The sequence below is a fragment of the Amblyomma americanum genome, chromosome 7 (assembly GCF_052857255.1).
Source record: "Amblyomma americanum isolate KBUSLIRL-KWMA chromosome 7, ASM5285725v1, whole genome shotgun sequence".
Taxonomy (NCBI): Eukaryota; Metazoa; Arthropoda; class Arachnida; order Ixodida; family Ixodidae; genus Amblyomma; species Amblyomma americanum.
The window spans coordinates 148,232,313-148,255,210 of NC_135503.1; the positions used below are offsets into that span (position 1 = coordinate 148,232,313).

The 22,898-nt window shown below is 50.8% G+C and overlaps 1 protein-coding gene across 1 annotated transcript in view; it reads right to left on the reverse strand.

Moving 5' to 3' along the window:
• LOC144097525 (iris-like) overlaps positions 1 to 4,436 on the reverse strand; it is a 64,092-nt gene extending 59,656 nt beyond the window's left edge. The window contains exons 1-2 of the mRNA XM_077630225.1: positions 4,310 to 4,436; positions 3,395 to 3,800 (exon numbers count right to left, since the gene is read on the reverse strand). Of these exons, the coding sequence (XP_077486351.1) occupies positions 3,395 to 3,800; positions 4,310 to 4,428 (525 nt within the window). The 5' untranslated portion in view covers positions 4,429 to 4,436. The remainder of the gene's footprint in view (positions 1 to 3,394; positions 3,801 to 4,309) is intronic.
• Positions 4,437 to 22,898: the final 18,462 nt, after the last annotated feature.

A 22,898-nucleotide genomic window follows, 5' to 3' on the forward strand; every position in this document is an offset into this window, starting at 1 on the left:
ACTTCACTTACACGTGTTTGCTGCCAAAACATGGAGCATATTTTATACTCGGAAGTTGCTGCCTGTCTATGTTCCATAACTTTTTTCCACCCTTATCAGCGCGGTTTCCTCAAAAGTCTCTCATGTGAAACTCAGCTTGCCCTCTTTCTACATAATCTGAACACGTACTTAGACCGCAATATACCATGTGATGCTTTGTTTCAAGATTTCGTGAATTCGTTCGTTAAAATTCCTCATGGCCGCTCAATTGACCAACTATCCCATCTGAATCTGCATCCCTTGATCGTTGATCCGATCCGTGCTTTTTTCACAATTGCTTTTACGCCTGACGTCTGGCGTCCCCCAAGGCACTGTACAAGGATCCCTTATTTTTCTAATATATGTTATTGGCCTTCCGCTTAGTATTCTTTAAGAATGCGACTGCTCGCTGATTATTTTTTCATAATCGCTGCGTAAGAAATTCAACGGATATCATTGCTCCTAAAAATAACCTTTCTCAAGTGCTGCATTGGTCTGACAAGTGGCTCATGTTTCTGAATATTTCCAAGACCTCACTGATTTGCTTTTACGTGGTCCTAACTGTTGCTAGCCTGTATGCACTATTAATAACTCAGCAATTTCTTCTGTCGATAATTACAAGTAGTTAGGCATTCATATTTGAGGCGTTCTAACTAGTACTACCCATATCACCCGCATAACAAACTCTGAAAACAACGTCCTTGGTAACTTGTGCGCAAATTTGCATTAGCGCCCACTTATTTATTTATTTCCCATACCCTCAATCGCCGCAGCATTGTAGAGCAGAGTGGGTACAAAACGTAAAACCAGAACATAGAAACAGCAGGTATATGTACAAAATATAAAATAAATTCTATAGCGTGAAGGATTAAAAGCAAGAAAACGAATAGAATTGACTAGAAAAGTGGATCGAAAAGCTAAACAAGACATGAATAACAATAACAGGAAAACAGAAAATAAGAAGAAAGGCACTAATAAACACATAGGTGACGTCACAAGAATGATCGAACAATGCTTGCCTGAAAAGAGCGTAATCTGATATAGATGCGATCTATGCGCGAAGGTGGTTCCAGCCTTTAGATGTGTTTGACAAGAATGAAAGATAAAAGCTGTTAGTGGGCAATTATGAAGAGGAACCTTGTGACGATGGTTGACATGTGAGGAGAGGTAGCTAGGCGACATTATGAATTCACGATGTTGATAATAATGGTAGTAAATTACATTACACAAGCAAATGCGAAAAATTTTACCGCGCAAAGACAGACACGGCAAACCGACATTAGACCTCATTAATGTTATGCTGGCTGTTCGGTTATAATTAGAAAGTATAAATCGAATAGCATTATTTTGCACCATTTCAACAGCATGAGATAAAGTGTTTTGATTGGAATTCCAAATGGAGGCAGCATATTCAGGTTTGGGCCGGATAAGGGTTTTATAATGGAAAAGCTTTAATGAACTAGGGGCTTTACTGAAATATCGTCTGAAGTATTCCCATCCGGGATATCTAATTATTACCTTTGAGTTAGTCCATAATCGTGCCGCTAGGTTTATTACATCTGAATACTCTTATCCTACGAGCATTACAGGAAAAAAATCACGATTACAGTTACCTTCACCAGCCCTCTCTCGCAACAGAGCACGTCTATGTTTAATTCACAAATTCTTTCACAATATTCCAGCCGCCAGTCAAATCATCCTACGCTCGCATTACAATTCCCGTTATAAGCAACCGAACGCTGTATACCATGAACGTTCTATACCACAAAATTCCAGCAGCCTTTTTTTTTTTTAGACTGGTCGCGACATGAATGACCTCCCGGCTGAAGCGGCCACTATCACCGACCATCGACAATTGAAGTCCGCCATCGAGAAGCTCATTCATCAATGTATACCATTCTCCATTATTTTAAATATTTTATAATGTTATTTTTGTCGTGATACCCCCGCTCCTTATCTAATGTCCCGCAATGGACTTTTGAGAACATTATTTAAATAAAAAGCAAAATAATTCACTGGACAAAACGCTCAAGACTTGGAGCAGATTTTTTTACATCAAATATGCTGAACTGGTCTCAGGAAAAACGTACAGAATATTGTCCTACGAATTATCTAGCGTGGTGCACATGCACCTTTATCAGTGCAACATTGTACGCAGGAATACCGATGGTGAAACCACACGTTCGCGTAGTCTCATATTTCCAACATAATTCTTGGCTACAAGAAATAAAAATCTGAAAACAGCAGCGCTCGGACGCAAATAAGCGTACTTAGCCTAAATTTTACCGTGAGGGTTGTTTCCAGGGCTATTGCAGGCGCGCACGGATGTAGGCATCCCGCAGTTAGGTGAACTGTTACCTTCCTGTCGCCATTTCTTTCAGCATCACAACGTGTACACTCCCTGGTGTCATGTAGAAGGGTACTTGCATTACAGCGCATAGAAATGCATACTCTCCTACATATGTATAAGCACACGCCGAATACAAGCGACGCAAAAGTCCGCAATAATGGCGCCCAGCGGCCACAACTTTCAGTAGGTTCTGAACACACACACACACACACACACACACACACACACACACACACACACACACACACACACACACACACACACACACACACACACACACACACACACACACACACACACACACACACACACACACACACACACACACACACACACACACACACACACACACACACACACACACACACACACACACACACACACACACACACACACACACACACACACACACACACACACACACACACACACACACACACACACACACACACACACACACACACACACACACACACACACACACACACACACACACACACACACACACACACACACACACACACACACACACACACACACACACACACACACACACACACACACACACACACACACACACACACACACACACACACACACACACACACACACACACACACACACACACACACACACACACACACACACACACACACACACACACGCACACACACACACACGCACACACACACACACGCACACACACACACACACACACACACACACACACACACACACACACACACACACACACACACACACACACACACACACACACACACACACACACACACACACACACACACACACACACACACACACACACACACACACACACACACACACACACACACACACACACACACACACACACACACACACACACACACACACACACACACACACACACACAGACGCACGCACGCACGCACTCACGCACGCAACAGCACAAGCACTAGAACGGCAGCGAACGATGACTTACATTCGTGCAGGTGGTGCCTCCCGTCGTCCACAACAGGGACTCACCTCGAAGAAGTCCGGCTCGGTACGGCACCACGGTGACAAGGCCGCCACGTAGGCGGCCAGCATGTTCAGGTTCCGGTCGCGGATCAAAGCCAGGTCGTGGGTAGCGTTGAAGCCCTGCCGTTGGTGGTTGGGCCACGAGGCGAACAGTCGCTCGTGGCAGTGGGCGAAGTAGGCGACGGCGCTGGGCGCATCGCACTCGAGGTGCAGCAGTCGTGCAAGGTGTCGCGCTGCGCGGCCCCGGGCGCCGTGGTAGAGGGCGATGAGGGCGCCTGCTGCTAGGAACGGGGAGAAGAGCACATTCCGAGAGCCACCGACCTCGCGCAGCTTCTGGTGAAGCTCCAGGGCGAACGCGAGCAGCGCGGCGCTCGCCGATGGCATCAGGGCGGCCACCTGCTCGGGGGACACCCTGCGAGGGGCCGGCCACCCTGTTAGCCCACCACGCTCCTCACTAGCCACGCAAGACGCTGGCCGCGTTAAGAAGGCTCCGCAGTGCAAGATGCCGGATTATTTCGAAGCCATGCCGGCATTAACGCAGTAGTGTTACAGCGGACGTTGGGAGAAGAGCAGTGCGTGTTGTCACATCAAGTCAGGATTGGTCGGCAGAGGTCATGACGTCACACCACAATCAGCCAGCGAGAGGGAGACGCTTTTCACCTCATGTCAAATGCTGATGGCGGGTGGGCGGTTGGCGCGAAGCGTGAGGATTAAAGAACAAAATGGGCACCTTTTTCAATTCACATAACGCTGATGGTGATGAGTGAGAGGATACGGCGAAATATACGACCCCACCAGCTAACGAAGCCTCTAGGAAGCACACACGAATAAAACAAAGAAAGCGATCCATTGAAGAATGTGTAAGGATATGTAGGCACAATGCAAAATATGTCACGGAAAGCAGCCTTCGCAACGACTCACGTGGAATTTTCCTGCCCTTCCGACTCGCCGGAAGGCTTCGCGGAGGTTCTCTGCGCCCCTGAAGCGCAGGGCTGGACGCGAGGACCTCGAGGCTGCTGCTCGCTGGCTCCCTTTTCCATGGCTGAAATATGGGGGTCACCGGGGCTCGAGAGAGCGTAGTCGCTTCTTCCTCGACGCCCGTGGCACGAAACTAACGCGAGAGGAGCAGCCAGATAATCGCGTTCAGTGACTGAAAACATTGTCTCGGCTTCACCGCCCCGCTCCCTCGTTTGCCGCAATGCGACCGCGCCATAGTACAATCCGGAGAAACTCGGGAAGCATTCTGGTAGATTTGCGTGAGCAGAGAACACTCGGGAGAACGCTCCTTTATTTAGTTGGAAACAAATAAAATTCTTTGGTAAATGGAACAAAGGCAAATCAACATAGCCGTTAAGCCAATGCTCGGAAATAGTGCAAGGACATGAAGCGAGTAGAAGGGGGGACCAAACAACTTTAACGTGAAGCTATTTAACGACCACTTCTGTTATTTTATACGATTCAAACAACAAAACACAATAAGGAAACGCTCAAGATAAACTAAAGTCAGCCTCAGTCGATAGATTACCCCTTCTTCTGTCAAACTCTTTACTTTAAAATAAACCGGGTGCTTTATAATCTGTAAGAGGCCATAGAATGCAGTACAAGGGCCACCACCGCTGGCTGTTTTCGAAAGCGAACTGCCGAGCACAAAGGCAGGTTTTTTTTGGGTTCGGGTCCGTAAATACGCCAACGGCAGACTCCACAACGTAACACTGGATAAAGCCAGCCAAATTGAACCTAAGGAAGAGCACCATACCATGTCTTTTGTGGGCCTCAGGATTTGCCTGCCTGACTGAAAAACAAGTAACCGACGCCACTGCTCGCTGGCATAATAACAGAGCAGCTGACGGCGAGCGAGAATTCACTCTGGTCTTAGGCACATACGGTGGAGTACTGGAGCTTCTCGAGGAGCCCGTCCACTCTAATCAACACCTCATTAAAAACATAGCAGGGGGTAGTCAGTCTGCTGGAGATGATCGCAAGCAAACACATTTCCATACATTTTTACATTACACCTAATTCATAGCGCATTGTACCGAGACCCGTGCTCTTGGTAAAGAACCGACAAACCAATTATCAGAAAATATGATGCTGCCACCGCATAACAGCAGTCCCTCATATACGAAAACGCCACTACGGAGCAGTAGGAGGCAGCGTTGTAGAGAAATTACCCGGGGATCTTTCAATAGGTGCTCTAACCACCAACCTCGCTAAGACCTCCATTGAGCAATGAACGTCATTTATTCTTTCATTCATTTCTGAGGGTGGGCTACACCTCTTTTTAATGCGAAAGCATTTCTTGTTCAAAGAATGGCGTGCACAGGACCTGTCATCAGAGCGTGTCCGCACGAAAATGACCATTCGAAAAAGAAAATCGCCGGCCTTCCGGTTCGACCCCAGGCCCTCTGGGCGCAATGTGGGCACGCAACGTATACTCCACGAAGGGCTCCTGGTTCAAGCGTGTTAGAAGGGCACGAAGTGGGCGCATTGTGGTATGCGTAACGGTGAAGTGTGTTGCGAGTGTGTACTGATGTTATACTGCGTTGACGTGCAAAAACACTTGCTGAAGTCCACCAAGGGACACGCGGCTACATTTATTGGCAAAAATTTTGCTGACAGTCAAACGCAGATGCTATCGTATTTATCCAATGCAGCACACAGCGGTGGTCTCAATTTTTACTTCCAATGGGTGCTGACGGCGTCTTTCTCAATATAAGTTTACATCGAATTCTGGGAACGTTAACTCAATATTCGGAGCACAAAAATGCCACTTTTCCTGCCGCAAAAAACATGAGTGCAACCAGAAAGAGTCATGGAATTAATTAACGAGCACGTAATTCGGAAGGAGTAGTCACAGGTGTCATTTTAAGACGCTTCATTTATTATGTTGAAATACGAAGTGTGTAGCCACAAATTTGATTCGATTCACCAAAAGTTCATGAGGAATTGCTTTCTGCGGCAATTTTAATGCGCAGTTTATACCCCTGCGTAATTTTGTTCCCCTTAAGGTCCTGGTTCATAACATAACCCAGGTTGATGTGGGGGCGAAACGCCACATTTTTATACTTATCACACCCTATCTTTCAATTATGCCAACACCTTAATGAGATATTCATATGCTAAACCACACCGCTTGTCCACAGGAAGTAAGCATTCCTAGCAGCTTCGTCTCTTCTAAGCAGAACAAAAAACAGCGAAGTATGGCTTACGAAACGGGAAAGTAGTTAAGAAGGCACGAATTTTTCCACGGCAATTTTTTTACAAGTTCTAGCCAAACCGACCAAACATCATAGAAAAGTTGATGTTTTATTCATTGCAATTGCTTTTCGGCCTTATCTTCTGCACTATTTAGGAATGTTGTAGCATAGGGTTCGAACAAGAGAAAGCAGTCTTGATATCGGGCAACACGCGCAAGCGTGATGCTCTTTCAGCTTTAATTAAAGATGATAGTTTTATCTCCTGGTGCAAGGCCGTTCTCTTATTTAAGGTGGATGTTAAGAATTCAAAACTGTAGACACACAGAGTATCAGAAAGATGAACTAAGTTCAAAATAAGCAGTGTTTTGGAGCGCATCTCCGAAATTTCTTTTTCACACACACCTTCTGGTAAAGTGTTCAAGTCCGTTATAACGCGGAGGAAATATGAATATTTAAAAAAAATGGTCTTTTTAAGCGCCGTTTACACCTCGCGAACACTGAAACAAGACACAGCGCTTACAACATGCTGATCAGACCATTTCTTGAATAGGCCTCTATCAAGTGGCACGTTTGTAACGTGATTCTTACGAATGCACTGGAAGAAGTGCAAACTTAAACAGCCAGATTGATACTATCATATTACTCTCGTGACAAAAGCATGTAAGCACTGAAGCACAACCTGAATCTTCAACTTCTTGCTACGGGTAGAATGTTTGCTTGGTTGTAATTCTTTCGCACGTAATGCCATTGCAACAAGCCATTCTCTCGAAATATCTTTCCTGCGCCCCAATGCTCATCTCGCCTGGTTCATGCGAATAAAGACCACGCCACATTCATTCGCACAGTGAAATATCAGAAGTCACCGCTCGTATTGTAAATAAATGAATTGAACGCACTGCCATCCAGCATAGTTAGCCATACCGAGCATCATCTTTTAAGGAAGCTTTGCTAAAACTGTTGAACACAGCAATGGTTTGCTTTGGTTTATGGAGGTTTAACGTCCTAAAGCAGCTCAAGCGATTAGGGACGCCGTAGTTAACTGCTCTGAAAATTTCGACCACCTGACGTTCATTTACATGCACTGACATCACGCAGTACATGGACCTCTTGAATTTCGCCTCTATCGAAATTCGACCGCCGCGAAACACAGCAATGTGTCCTGCAGTGTCTGACTTCTGTGTACGTCACGAATGCCGTTACATTTTCCCGGTAGCTTTTTGCTTTCCTTATGTGCTGTTGTCCCTGTGCTATGATGAAGAATGTCTGAGCTTGTTTTTTTGTGCCAAGGTGTTTTCACAGTTCCTGAATCCTCTCTTATGCAAAAATTTTATCTCAACTTTGCGTGCTGTACATTTTTTATCAATTTGTTATCGGCTGCTGATACATTCCTTCCGTATGCAATGCTGATTTGTGTTCTTTTATTGTAATTAAATAAATATTATATTTATATTCCTCACTCCTTCGGAAGAAAAGGACCATGGCGTAAATAGTGTTACGGATAATATTGATTCACAGGATAATATGGATAGACTAGAGAACACCACAGTCCGCGGCAGAAACCAAGTTCCTCCGCCTCAATTTCCTTTTACTCCGACAGCTTTTTCACATCCCGATGTGAAGGTGAAGAACGTCCTCCAACTACACAAAGTTACAATTTTCCGGTGTGCAGGCGAAACTCGCCTTCCAAATTCACAGCGTCAAAATATCCCTGCGCGCCGGCAAAGCTAGTCCTCCAACTGCGCAGCGTTACATTTACCCTGCGTGCAGGCGAAACTCGATCTCTAAATTCACAGCGTAACTATGTCCCTACGCGCAGACAAAGCTCGTCCTTAGACTGCACAGCGTTACAATTGCCCTGCGTGCAGGCGAAACTCGCCCTCCAATTTCACAGCGTTACAATTTCGATGCGGGGCAGGCAAAGCTCGTCCTCCAACTGCACAGCGTTACAATCGCCCTGCGTGCCGGCAAAACTCGCTCTCCAAATTCACAGCGTTACTATTTCCCTGCGCGCAGGCAAAGCTCGTCCTACAATCTGCACAGAGTTACAATCAGCCTGCGTACAGGCAAAACTCGCCCTCCAAATTCACAGCGTTACTATTTCCTTGCGCGCAGGCAAAGCTCGTCCTCCACCTGCACAGCTTTACGATAGCCCTGCGTGCAGGCGAAGCTCGCCCTCCAAATTCACTGCGTTGCTACTTCGCTGTGCGCAGTCAAAGCTCGTCCTTCAACTGCGCAGCGTCACAATCCCCCTGCGTGCAGGTGAAACTCGCTCTCTAAATTCACAGCGTAACTATTCTCCTGCGCGGAGGCAAAGCTCGTCCTCCAAACTCCACAGCGTTACAATCGCCCGGCGTAGAGGCGAAACTCGCCCTCCAAATTCACAGCGTTGGTATTTCACTGCGCGCAGAAAAAGTTCGTACTCCAAGCAGCCCAGTGCCACAATCTCTCTGTGTGCAGGCGAAACTCGCCCTCCAAATTCGCAGCGTAACTATTTCTCTGCGCGCACGCAAAGCCCGTCCCCCAAACTGCGCAGCGTGACAATCGCTCCACGTACAGATGAAACTCACTCTCCCAATTCACAGCGTAACTATTTTCCTGCGCGCAGGCAAAGCTCGTCCTTAAACTGCACAGCATTATAATTGCCCTGCATGCGGGCGAAACTCGTTCTCTAAATTCACAGCGTAATTAATTCCGTGCGCGCAGGCAGATCTCGTCTTCCAAACTGCACAGCGTTAAAATCACCCTGCGAAAAAGCGAAACTCGCCCTCCAAATTCACGGCGTTACTAATTCCCTGCGCGCAGGGAAAGCCCGTCCTACAACTGCAAAGCGTTACAATCGCCCGCCGCGCACAAAAGCTCGCCCTTCAAATTCACAACATTACTACTTCCTTGCGCGCATGCAAAGCTCGTCCATCTACTGCGCAGAGTTGCAATCGCCCTGCGTACAGGCGAAACTCGCCCAAGTTCACAGCGTTACTATTTCCCTGCGCGTAGGCAAAGCTCGTCCCCCGAACTGCACGGAGTTACAATCGCCCTGCGTGTAGGCAAAACTCGCCCTCCAAGTTCACGGCGTTACTATTTCCCTGCGTGAAGGGCAAAGCTCGTCCTCCAACTGCCCAGCGTTACAATCGCCCTGCGTGCAGGCAAAACTTCCCTCCAAGTTCACAGCGTTACTTTTTCCCTGCGCGCAGGCAAAGCTCGTAATCAAAAGTGCACGTAGTTACAATCGCCCTGCGTGCTGGCAAAACTCGCCCTCCAAGTTCACAGCGTTAGTATTGCCCTGCGCGCAGAAAAAGATCGTATTCCAAGCTTCACAGCGTTACAATCAGTCTGTGTGCAGGCGAAACTCGCCCTCCAAATTATCTGCACAGCGTTATAATCGCTCTACGTGCAGGCGAAACTCGCCCTCCAACTTCACAGCGTTACTATTTCCCTGCGCGCAGTCAAAGCTCGTCCTCCCAAGTGCACAGAGTTACAATCGCCCTGCGTGCAGGCAAATCTCGCCCTCCAAATTGACAGCGTTACTATTTCTCTGCGCGCAGGCAAAGCTCGTCCTCCAACTGCACAGCGTTACAATCGCCCTGCATGCAGGCGATGCTCGCCAGCCTAATTCCCAGCTTTGCTACTTCCCTGCACGCAGTCACAGCTCGTCCTTCAACTGCGCAGTTACAATCGCCCTGAGTGCAGGCGAAACTCGCTCTCTAAATTAACAGCGTTAGTATTTTCTGGCACGCAGGCAAAGCTAGTCCTCCAACTGCACAGCGTTACAATCGCTCTGAATACAGGCTAAACTGTAGAAGAACCGACAACTGAGCTAGTTGGTGCATCTTTAAGCCGTTGTAAAAACAGCGCAAAACTCGCCCTCCAAGTTCACAGCGTTACTATTTCCCTGCGCGCAGGCAAAGCTCGTCCTCCAAACTGCACGGAGTTACAATCGCCGTGCGTGCAGGCAAAACTCGCCCGCAAAGTTCACAGCGTTACTATTTCCCTGCGCGCAGGGAAAGCTCGTCCTCCAACTGCACAGCGTTACAATCGCGCTGCGTGCAGGCAAAACTCGCCTTCCAAGTTCACAGCGTTACTACTTCCCCTCGCGCGGGCAGAGCTCGTCCTTCAAACTGCACGGAGTTATAATCGTTCTGCGTGCAAGCAAAACTCGCCCTCCAAGTCCACAGCGTTACTATTTCCCTGCGCGCAGGCAAAGCTCGTACTCCAACGGCACAGCGTTACAATCGCCCTGCGTGCAGGCAAAACTCGCCCTCCAAGTTCACAGCGTTACTATTTCCCGGCGCGCAGGCAAAGCTCGTCCTCCAAAGTGCACAGAGTTACAATCGCCCTGCGTACAGGCAAAACTCGCCCTCCAAATTCACAGTGTTACGATTTCCCTGCGCGCAGGCAAAGCTCGTCCTCCAACTGCCCTGCGTTACAATCGCCCTGCATGCAGGCGAAGCTCGCCCTCCAAATTCACAGCGTTGCTACTTCCCTGCGCGCAGTCACTGCTCGTCCTTCAACTGCGCAGTTAAAATCGCCCTGAATGCAGGCGAAACTCGCTCTCTAAATTCACAGCGTTAGTATTTTCAGGCACGTTGGCAAAGCTCGTCCACCAAGTGCATAGCGTTACAATCGCTCTGCGTACATTCTAAACTCGCCCTCCAAGTTCACAACGTTACTATTTCGCCGCGCGCAAGCAATGCTCGTCTTCCAATCTGCACAGCGTTACAATCGCTTTGCCTACAGGCCGAACTCGCCCTCCAAATTCACAGCGTTACTCTTTCCCGGCGCGCAGGCAAAGCTCGTCCTCCAAACTGCACTGCGTTACAATCGATCTGTGTGCAGGCGAAACTCGCCCTCCAAATTAACCTTACAGCGTTACAATCGCTCCACGTGCAGGCGAAACTCGCCCTCAAAATTCACAGCGTTACTATTTCCCTGCGCGCAGGCAAAGCTCGTCCTCCAACTGCACAGTATTACAATCGCCCTGCGTTCTGGCAAAACTCGCCCTCCAAGTTCACAGCGTTACTATTTCCCTGCACGCAGGCAAAGCTCTTCCTCCAACTGCACAGCGCTACAATCGCCATGCGTGCAGGCAAAACTCGCCCTCCAATTTCATAGCGTTACTATTTCCCTACGCGCAGGCAAAGCTCGTCCTCTACATGCACAGCGTTACAATCGCCCTGCGTGCAGGAAAAACTCGCCCTCCAAGTTCACAGCGTTACTATTTCCCCGCGCGCAGGCAAAGCTCGTCCTCGATTTGCACAGGTTTACAATCGTCATGCGTGCAGGCAAAACTAGCCCTCCAAGTTCACAGCGTTACTATTTCCCTGCGCGCAGGCAAAGCTCGTCCTCCAAACTGCACGGAGTTACAGTCGCCCTGCGTGCTGGCAAAACTCGCCCTCCATGTTAACAGCGTTAATATTTCCCGGCGCGCAGGCAATGCTCGTCCTCCAAACTGCACAGCGTTACAATCGGTCTGTGTGCAGGCGGAACTCGCCCTCAAAATTAACCTTACAGCTTTACAATCGCTGCACGTGCAGGCGAAACTCGCCCTCCAAATTCACAGCGTTACTATTTCCCTGCGCGCAGGCAAAGCTCGTCCTCCAACTGCACAGCGTTACAATCGCCCTGCATGCAGGCAGAGCGCGCGCTCCAAATTCACAGCGTTGCTACTTCCCTGCACGAAGTCACAGCTCGTCCTTCAACTGACTAGTTACGATCACCCTGAGTGCAAGCGAAAATCGCTCTCTAAATTCACAGCGTTAGTATTGCCAGGCACGCAGGCAAAGCTCGTCCTCCAACTGCACAGCGCTACAATCGCTCTGCGTACAGGCTAAACTCGCACTCCAAGTTCACAGCGTTACTATTTCCCAGCGCGCAGGCAAAGCTCGTCCTCCAACTGCACAGCGTTACAATCACCCTGTGTTCAGGCAAAACTCGCCCTCCGAGTTCACAGCTTTAATTTTTTCCTGCGCACAGGCAATGCTCGTCCTCTAAATTGCACGGAGTTACAATCGCCCTGCGTGAAGGCGAAACTCGCCCTCCAAGTTCACAGCGCTACTATTCTCCGGCGCGCAGGCAAAGCTCGTCCTCCAAATTGCACGAAGTTACAATCGCCCTGCGTGCAGGCAAAACTCGCCCTCCAAGTTCACAGCGTTACTGTTTCCCTGCGCGAAGTGCAAAGCTCGTCCTCCAACTGCACAGAGTTACAATCGCCCTGCGTGCAGGCAAAACTCTCCTCCAAGGTCACTGCGTTACTATTTCCCTCCGCGCAGGCAAAGCTCGTCCTCCAAGCTGCACAGCGTTACAATCGGTCTTTCTGCAGGCGAAACTCGCCCTCCAAATTCACAGCGTTAGCATTTCCCTGCGCGCAGAAAAAGTTTGTATTCCAAGCCGCACAGCGTTACAATCAGTCTGTGTGCAGGCGAAGCTCGCCCTCCAAATTAACTGCACAGCGTTACAATCGCTCTACGTGCAGGCGAAACTCGCCCTCCAACTTAACAGCGTTACTATTTCCCTGCGCGCAGGCAAAAGCTCGTCCTCCAATGTGCACAGAGTTACAATCGCCCTGCGTACCGGCAAATCTCGCCCTCCAAATTCACAGCGTTACTATTTCTCTGCGCGCAGGCAAAGCTCGTCCTCCAACTGCACAGCGTTACAATCTCCCTGCATGCAGGCGAAGCTCGCCCTCCCAATTCACAGCTTTGCTACTTCCCTGTGGGCAGTCACAGCTCGTCCTTCAACTGCGCAGTTACAATCGCCCTGAGTGCAGGCGAAACTCGCTCTCTAAATTCACAGCGTTAGTATTTTCAGGCCCGCAGGCAAAGCTCGTCGTCCAACTGCACAGCGTTACAATCGCTCTGAATACAGGCTAAACTCGCCCTCCAAGTTCACAGTGTTACTATTTCCCTGCGCGCATTCAAAGCTCGTCCTCCAATCAGCACAGCGTTACATTCGTTCTACGTGCAGGCGAAACTCGCCTTCCAAGTTCTCAGCGTAACTATGTCCCTGCGCGCAGGCAAAGCTCGTCCTCCAAACTCCACAGCGTTACAATCGCCCAGCGTAGAGGCGAAACTCGCCCTCCAAATTCACAGCGTTTGTAATTCCCTGCGCGCAGAAAAAGTTCGTATTCCAAGCTACACAGCGTTACAATCGGTCTGTGTGAAGGCGAAAGTCGCCCTCCAAATTAACTGCACAGCGTAACAATCGCTCCACGTGCAGGCGAAACTCGCCCTCCAAATTCACAGCGTTACTATTGCCCTGCACGCAGGCAAAGCTCGTCCTCCAACTGCGCAGTTACAATCGCCCTGAGTGCAGGCGGAACTCGCTCTCTAAATTCACAGCGTTAGTATTTCCAGGCACGCAGGCAAAGCTCGTCCTCCAACTGCACAGCGTTACAATCGCTCTGCGTACATTCTAATCTCGCCCTCCAAGTTCACAGCGTTACTATTTCCCGGCACGCAGGCAAAGCTCGTCCTCCAATCTGCACAGCGTTACAATCGTTCTGCGTGCAGGCGAAACTCGCCTTCCAAATTCCCAGCGTAACTATGTCCCTGCGCGCAGGCAAAGCTCGTCCTCCAACTGCACAGCGTTACAATGGCTCTGCGTACTGGCTAAACTCGCCCTCCAAAGTTCACAGCGTTACTATTTTACTGCGCGCAGGCAAAGCTCGTCCTCCAAAGTGCACAGCGTCACAATCGCTCTACGTGCAGGCGAAACTCGCCCTCTAACTTAACAGCGTTACTATTTCCCTGCGCGCAGGCAAAAGCTCGTAATCCAAAGTGCACAGAGTTACAATCGCCCTGCGTACAGGCAAATCTCGCCCTCCAAATTCACAGCGTTACTATTTCTCTGCGCGCAGGCAAAGCTCGTCCTCCAACTACACGGCGTTACAATCGCCCTGCATGCAGGCGAAGCTCGCCCTCCTGATTCACAGCTTTGCTACTTCAATGTGCGCAGTAACAGCTCGTCCTTCAACTGCGCAGTTACAATCGCCCTGAGTGCAGGCGAAACTCGCTCTCTAAATTCACAGCGTTAGTATTTTCAGGCACGCAGGCAAAGCTCGTCCTCCAACTGCACAGCGTTACAATCGCTCTGAATACAGGCTAAACTCGGCCTCCAAGTTCACAGTGTTACTATTTTCCGGCGCGCAGCAAAGCTCGTCCTCCAATCAGCACAGCGTTACAATCGTTCTGTGTGCAGGCGAAACTCGCCTTCCAAAATCTCAGAATAACTATGTCCCAGCGCGCAGGCAAAGCTCGTCCTCCAACTGCACAGCGTTACAATTGCGTTGCGCACAGGCTGAACTGGCCCTCTAAATTCACAGCGTTACTATTTTCCGGCGCGCAAGCAAAGCTCGTCCTCCAAACTGCACAGCGTTACAATCGGTCTGTGTGCAGGCGAAACTCTCCCTCCAAATTAACCTTACAGCGTTACAATCGCTCCACGTGCAGGCGAAACTCGCCCCCCAAATTCAGAGCGTTACTATTTCCCGGCGCGCAGGCAAAGCTCGTCCTCCAAACTGCACAGCGTTATAATCGCCCTGCATGCAGGCGAAACTCGCTCTCTAAATTCACAGCGTTAGTATTTCCCTGGACGCAGGCAAAGCTCGTCCTCCAAACTCCACAGCTTTACAATCGCCCAGCGTAGAGGCGAAACTCGCCCTCCAAATTCACAGCGTTAGTATTTCCCTGCGCGCAGAAAAAGTTCGTATTCCAAGCTACACAGCGTTACAATCGGTCTGTGTGCAGGCGAAACTCGCCCTCCAAATTAACTGCACAGCGTTACAATCGCTGCACGCGCAGGCGAAACTCGCCCTCCAAATTCACAGCGTTACTAATTCTCTGCGCGCAGGCAAAGCTCGTCCTCCAACTGCGCAGCGTTACAATCGCCCTGCATGCAGGCGAAGCTCGCGCTCCAAATTCACAGCGTTGCTATTTTCCGGCGCGCAGGCAAAGCTCGTTCTCCAACTGCACAGTTACAATTGCCCTGAACGCAGGCGAAACTCCCTCTCTAAATTTACAGCGTTAGTATTTTCAGGCACGCAGGGAAAGCTCGTCCTCCAATCTGCACAGCGTTACAATCGCTCTGCATACAGGCTAAACTCGCCCTCCAAGTTCACAGTGTTACTATTTTCCGGCGCGCAGCAAAGCTCGTCCTCCAATCAGCACAGCGTTACAATCGTTCTGTGTGCAGGCGAAACTCGCCTTCCAAAATCTCAGAATAACTATGTCCCAGCGCGCAGGCAAAGCTCGTCCTCCGACTGCACAGCGTTACAATTGCGTTGCGCACAGGCTGAACTGGCCCTCTAAATTCACAGCGTTACTATTTTACGGCGCGCAAGCAAAGCTCGTCCTCCAAACTGCACAGCGTTACAATCGGTCTGTGTGCAGGCGAAACTCTCCCTCCAAATTAACCTTACAGCGTTACAATCGCTCCACGTGCAGGCGAAACTCGCCCTCCAAATTCACAGCGTTACTATTTCCCTGCGCGCAGGCAAAGCTCGTCCTCCAACTGCACAGCGTTACAATCGCCCTGCATGCAGGCAGAGCTCGTGCTCCAAATTAACAGCGTTGCTACTTCCCTGCACGTAGTCACAGATCGTCCTTCAACGGCCCAGTTATGATCGCCCTGAGTGCAGGCGAAACTCGCTCTCTAAATTCACAGCGTTAGTATTTCCAGGCACGCAGGCAAAGCTCGTCCTCCAACTGCACAGCGTTACAATCGCTCTAAACTCGCACTCCAAGTTCACAGCGTTACTATTTCCCTGCGCGCAGGTAAAGCTTGTTCTCCAACTGCACAGCGTTACAATCGCCATGCGTGCAGGCAAAACTCGCCCTCCAAGTTCACAGCGTTACTATGTCCCTGCGCGCAGGCAACGCTCGTCCTCTACCTGCACAGCGTTACAATCGCTCTGCGTGCAGGCAAAACTCGCCCTCTAAGTTCACAGCGTTACTATTTTCCTGCGCGCAGGCAAAGCTCGTTCTCGAACTGCACAGGGTTACAATCGTGATGCGTGCAGGCAAAACTCCCCCTCCAAGTTCACAGCATTACTATTTGCCTGCGCGCAGGCAAAGCTGGTCCTCGAACTGCACAGGGTTACAATCGCCATGCGTGCAGGCAAAACTCGCCCTCCAAGTTCACATCGTTACCATTTTCCGGCGCGCAGGCAAAGCTCGTCCTCCAAAGTGCACAGAGTTACAATCGCCCTGCGTACAGGCAAAACTCGCTCTCCAAATTCACAGCGTTACTATTTCCCTACGCGCAGGCAAAGCTCGTCCTCCAACTGCCCTGCGTTACAATCGCCCTGCATGCGGGCGAAGCTCGCCCTCCAAATTCACAGCGTTGATACTACCCTGCGCGCAACACAGCTCGTCCTTCAACTGCGCAGTTAAAATCGCCCTGAGTGCAGGCGAAACTCGATCTCTAAATTCACAGCGTTAGTATTCTCAGGCACGCAGGCAATGCTCGTCCTCCAATCTGCACAGCCTTACAATCGCTCTGCGTAAAGGCTAAACTCGCCCTCCAAGTTCACAGCGTTACTATTTCCCTGCGCGCAGGCAAAGCTCGTCCTCCAACTGCACGTAGCTACAATCGCCCTGCGTGCTGGCAAAAGTCGCCCTCCAAATTCACAGCGTTAGCATTTCCCTGCGCGCACAAAAAGTTCGTATTCCAAGCTGCACAGCGTTATTATCAGTCTGTGTGCAGACGAAACTCGCTCTCCAAATTAACTGCACAGCGTTACAATCGCTCCACGTGCAGGCGAAACTTGCCCTCCAAATTCACAGCGTTGCTACTTCCCTGCACGCAACCACAGCTCGTCCTTCAACTGCCCAGTTACAATCGCCCTGAGTGCAGGCGAAACTCGCTCTCTAAATTCACAGCGTTAGTATTTCCAGGCACGCAGGTAAAGCTCGTCCTCTAAACTAACAGCGTTACATTCGCCCGCGTGCAGGCAAAACTCGCCCTCCAAGTTCACAGCGTTACTATTTCCCTAAGCGCAGGCAAAGCTCGTCCTCCAAACTGCACGGAGTTACAATCGCCGTGCGTGCAGGCAAAACTCGCCCGCAAAGTTCACAGCGTTACTATTTCCCTGCGCGCAGGCAAAGCTCGTTCTCCAACTGCCCTGCGTTACAATCGTCCTGCGTGCAGGCGAAGCACGCCCTCCAAATTCACAGCGTTGCTACTTCCCTGCGCGCAGTCACAGCTCGTCCTTCAACTGCGCAGTTAAAATCGCCCTGAATGCAGGCGAAACTCGCTCTCTAAATTCACAGCGTTTGTATTTTCAGGCTCGTTGGCAATGCTCGTCCTCCAATCTGAACAGCGTTACAATCGCTCTGCGTACAGGCTAAACTCGCCCTCCAAGTTCACAGCGTTACTATTTCCCTGCGCGTAGGCAAAGCTCGTCCTCCAATCACAAAAGCGTTACAATGGTTCTCTGTGCAGGCGAAACTCGCCTGCCAAAATTCCCGGCGTAACTATGTCCCCGCGCGCAGGCAAAGCTCGTCCTCCAACTGCACAGCGTTACAATCGCTTTGCCTACAGGCTGAACTCGCCCTCCAAATTCACAGCGTTACTAATTCCCGGCGCGCAGGCAAAGCTCGTCCTCCAAACTGCACAGCGTTACAATCGGTCTGTGTGCAGGCGAAACTCGCCCTCCAAATTAACCTTACAGCGTTACAATCGCTTCACGTACAGGCGAAACTCGCCCTCCAAATTCACAGCGTTACTATTTCCCTGCGCGCAGGCAAAGCTCGTCCTCCAACTGCACAGCACTACAATCGCCCTGCGTTCAGGCAAAACTCGCCCTCCGAGTTCACAGCGTTACTATTTTCCTGCACGCAGGCAAAGCTTGTCCTCCAAACTGCACAGAGTTACGATCGCCCTGCGTGCAAGCAAAACTCGCCCTCCAAGTTCACAGCGTTACTATTTCCCTGCGCGCAGGCAAAGCTCGTCCTCCAACTGCACAGCGCTACAATCGCCATGCGTGCAGGCAAAACTCGCCCTCCAAGTTCACAGCGTTACTATTTCCCTGCGCGCAGGCAAAGCTCGTCCTCGAACTGCACAGGGTTACAATTGCCATGCGTGCAGGCAAAACTCGCCCTCCAAGTTGACAGCGTTACTATTTCCCTGCGCGCAGGCAAAGCTCGTCCTCCAACTGCACAGCGCTACAATCGCGATGCGTGCAGGCAAAACTCGCCCTCCAAGTTCACAGCGTTACTATTTCCCTGCGCCCAGGCAAAGCTCGTCCTCCAACTGCACAGCGCTACAATCGCCATGCGTGCAGGCAAAACTCGCCCTCCAAGTTCACAGCGTTTCTATTTCCCTGCGCGCAGGCATAGCTCGTCCTCGAACTCCACAGGGTTACAATTGCCATGCGTGCTGGCAAAACTCGCCCTCCAAGTTAACAGCGTTAATATTTCCCGGCGCGCAGGCAATGCTCGTCCTCCAAACTGCACAGCATTACAATCGGTCTGTGTGCAGTCGAAACTCGCCCTCCAAATTAACCTTACAACTTTACAATCGCTCCACGTGCAGGCGAAACTCGCCCTCGAAATTCACAGCGTTACTATTTCCCTGCGCGCAGGCAAAGCTGGTCCTCCAACTGCACAGCGTTACAATCGCCCTGCATGCAGGCAGAGCTCGCGCTCTAAATTCACAGCGTTGCTACTTCCCTGCACGCAATCACAGATCGTCCTTCAACTGCCCAGTTACGATCGCCCTGAGTGCAGGCGAAACTCGCTCTCTAAATTCACAGCGTTAGTATTTCCAGGCACGCAGGCAAAGCTCGTCCTCCAACTGCACAGCGTTACAATCGCTCTGCGTACAGGCTAAACTCGCACTCCAAGTTCACAGCGTTACTATTGCTCTGCGCGCAGGCAAAGCTCGTCCTCCAACTGCACAGCGTTACAATCGCCCTGCATTCAGGCAAAACTCGCCCTCCGAGTTCACAGCGTTACTATTGCCCTGCGCGCAGGCAAAGCTCGTCCTCCAAACTGCACGCAGTTACAATCGCCCTGCGTGTAGGCAAAACTCGCCCTCCAAGTTCACAGCGTTAGTATTTCCCTGCGCGCGGCAAAGCTCGTCCTCCAACTGCACAGCGTTACAATCGCCATGCGTGCAGGCAAATCTCGCCCTCCAAGTTCACAGCGTTACTATTTCCCTGCGCGCAGGCAAAGCTCGTCCTCTACCTGCACAAAGTTACAATCGCTCTGCGTGCAGGCAAAACTCGCCCTCCACGTTCACAGCGTTACTATTTTCCTGCGCGCAGGCAAAGCTCGTCCTCGAACTGCACATGGTTACAATCGTCATGCGTGCAGGCAAAACTCGCCCTCCAAGTTCACAGCATTACTATTTCCCTGCGCGCAGGCAAAGCTGGTCCTCGAACTGCACAGGGTTACAATCGCCAGTTGTGCAGGCAAAACTCGCCCTCCAAGTTCACAGCGTTACTATTTTCCGGCGCGCAGGCAAAGCTTGTCCTCCAATCAGCACAGCGTTACAATCGTTTTACGTGCAGGCAAAACTCGCCCTCCAAGTTCACAGCGTTACTATTTCCCTGCGCGCAGGCAAAGCTCGTCCTCCAAACAACAAGGAGATACAATCGCCCTGCGTGCAGGCAAAACTCGCCCTCCAAGTTCACAGCGTTACTATTTCCCTGCGCGCAGGCAAAGCTCGTCCTCCAAACTGCTCGGAATTAAAGTCGCCCTGCGTGCAGGCAAAACTCGCCCTCTAAGTTCACAGCGTTACTATTTTCCTGCGCGCAGGCAAAGCTCGTTCTCGAACTGCACAGGGTTACAATCGTGATGCGTGCAGGCAAAACTCCCCCTCCAAGTTCACAGCATTACTATTTCCCTGCGCGCAGGCAAAGCTGGTCCTCGAACTGCACAGGGTTACAATCGCCATGCGTGCAGGCAAAACTCGCCCTCCAAGTTCACATCGTTACCATTTTCCGGCGCGCAGGCAAAGCTCGTCCTCCAAAGTGCACAGAGTTACAATCGCCCTGCGTACAGGCAAAACTCGCTCTCCAAATTCACAGCGTTACTATTTCCCTACGCGCAGGCAAAGCTCGTCCTCCAACTGCCCTGCGTTACAATCGCCCTGCATGCGGGCGAAGCTCGCCCTCCAAATTCACAGCGTTGATACTACCCTGCGCGCAACACAGCTCGTCCTTCAACTGCGCAGTTAAAATCGCCCTGAGTGCAGGCGAAACTCGATCTCTAAATTCACAGCGTTAGTATTCTCAGGCACGCAGGCAATGCTCGTCCTCCAATCTGCACAGCCTTACAATCGCTCTGCGTAAAGGCTAAACTCGCCCTCCAAGTTCACAGCGTTACTATTTCCCTGCGCGCAGGCAAAGCTCGTCCTCCAACTGCACGTAGCTACAATCGCCCTGCGTGCTGGCAAAAGTCGCCCTCCAAATTCACAGTGTTAGCATTTCCCTGCGCGCACAAAAAGTTCGTATTCCAAGCTGCACAGCGTTATTATCAGTCTGTGTGCAGACGAAACTCGCTCTCCAAATTAACTGCACAGCGTTACAATCGCTCCACGTGCAGGCGAAACTTGCCCTCCAAATTCACAGCGTTGCTACTTCCCTGCACGCAACCACAGCTCGTCCTTCAACTGCCCAGTTACAATCGCCCTGAGTGCAGGCGAAACTCGCTCTCTAAATTCACAGCGTTAGTATTTCCAGGCACGCAGGTAAAGCTCGTCCTCTAAACTAACAGCGTTACATTCGCCCGCGTGCAGGCAAAACTCGCCCTCCAAGTTCACAGCGTTACTATTTCCCTAAGCGCAGGCAAAGCTCGTCCTCCAAACTGCACGGAGTTACAATCGCCGTGCGTGCAGGCAAAACTCGCCCGCAAAGTTCACAGCGTTACTATTTCCCTGCGCGCAGGCAAAGCTCGTTCTCCAACTGCCCTGCGTTACAATCGTCCTGCGTGCAGGCGAAGCACGCCCTCCAAATTCACAGCGTTGCTACTTCCCTGCGCGCAGTCACAGCTCGTCCTTCAACTGCGCAGTTAAAATCGCCCTGAATGCAGGCGAAACTCGCTCTCTAAATTCACAGCGTTTGTATTTTCAGGCTCGTTGGCAATGCTCGTCCTCCAATCTGCACAGCGTTACAATCGCTCTGCGTACAGGCTAAACTCGCCCTCCAAGTTCACAGCGTTACTATTTCCCTGCGCGTAGGCAAAGCTCGTCCTCCAATCACAACAGCGTTACAATGGTTCTCTGTGCAGGCGAAACTCGCCTGCCAAAATTCCCGGCGTAACTATGTCCCCGCGCGCAGGCAAAGCTCGTCCTCCAACTGCACAGCGTTACAATCGCTTTGCCTACAGGCTGAACTCGCCCTCCAAATTCACAGCGTTACTATTTCCCTGCGCGCAGGCAAAGCTCGTCCTCCAACTGCACAGCACTACAATCGCCCTGCGTTCAGGCAAAACTCGCCCTCCGAGTTCACAGCGTTACTATTTTCCTGCACGCAGGCAAAGCTTGTCCTCCAAACTGCACAGAGTTACGATCGCCCTGCGTGCAAGCAAAACTCGCCCTCCAAGTTCACAGCGTTACTATTTCCCTGCGCGCAGGCAAAGCTCGTCCTCCAACTGCACAGCGCTACAATCGCCATGCGTGCAGGCAAAACTCGCCCTCCAAGTTCACAGCGTTACTATTTCCCTGCGCGCAGGCAAAGCTCGTCCTCGAACTGCACAGGGTTACAATTGCCATGCGTGCAGGCAAAACTCGCCCTCCAAGTTGACAGCGTTACTATTTCCCTGCGCGCAGGCAAAGCTCGTCCTCCAACTGCACAGCGCTACAATCGCCATGCGTGCAGGCAAAACTCGCCCTCCAAGTTCACAGCGTTACTATTTCCCTGCGCCCAGGCAAAGCTCGTCCTCCAACTGCACAGCGCTACAATCGCCATGCGTGCAGGCAAAACTCGCCCTCCAAGTTCACAGCGTTTCTATTTCCCTGCGCGCAGGCATAGCTCGTCCTCGAACTCCACAGGGTTACAATTGCCATGCGTGCTGGCAAAACTCGCCCTCCAAGTTAACAGCGTTAATATTTCCCGGCGCGCAGGCAATGCTCGTCCTCCAAACTGCACAGCATTACAATCGGTCTGTGTGCAGTCGAAACTCGCCCTCCAAATTAACCTTACAACTTTACAATCGCTCCACGTGCAGGCGAAACTCGCCCTCGAAATTCACAGCGTTACTATTTCCCTGCGCGCAGGCAAAGCTGGTCCTCCAACTGCACAGCGTTACAATCGCCCTGCCTGGAGGCAGAGCGCGCGCTCCAAATTCACAGCGTTGCTACTTCCCTGCACGAAG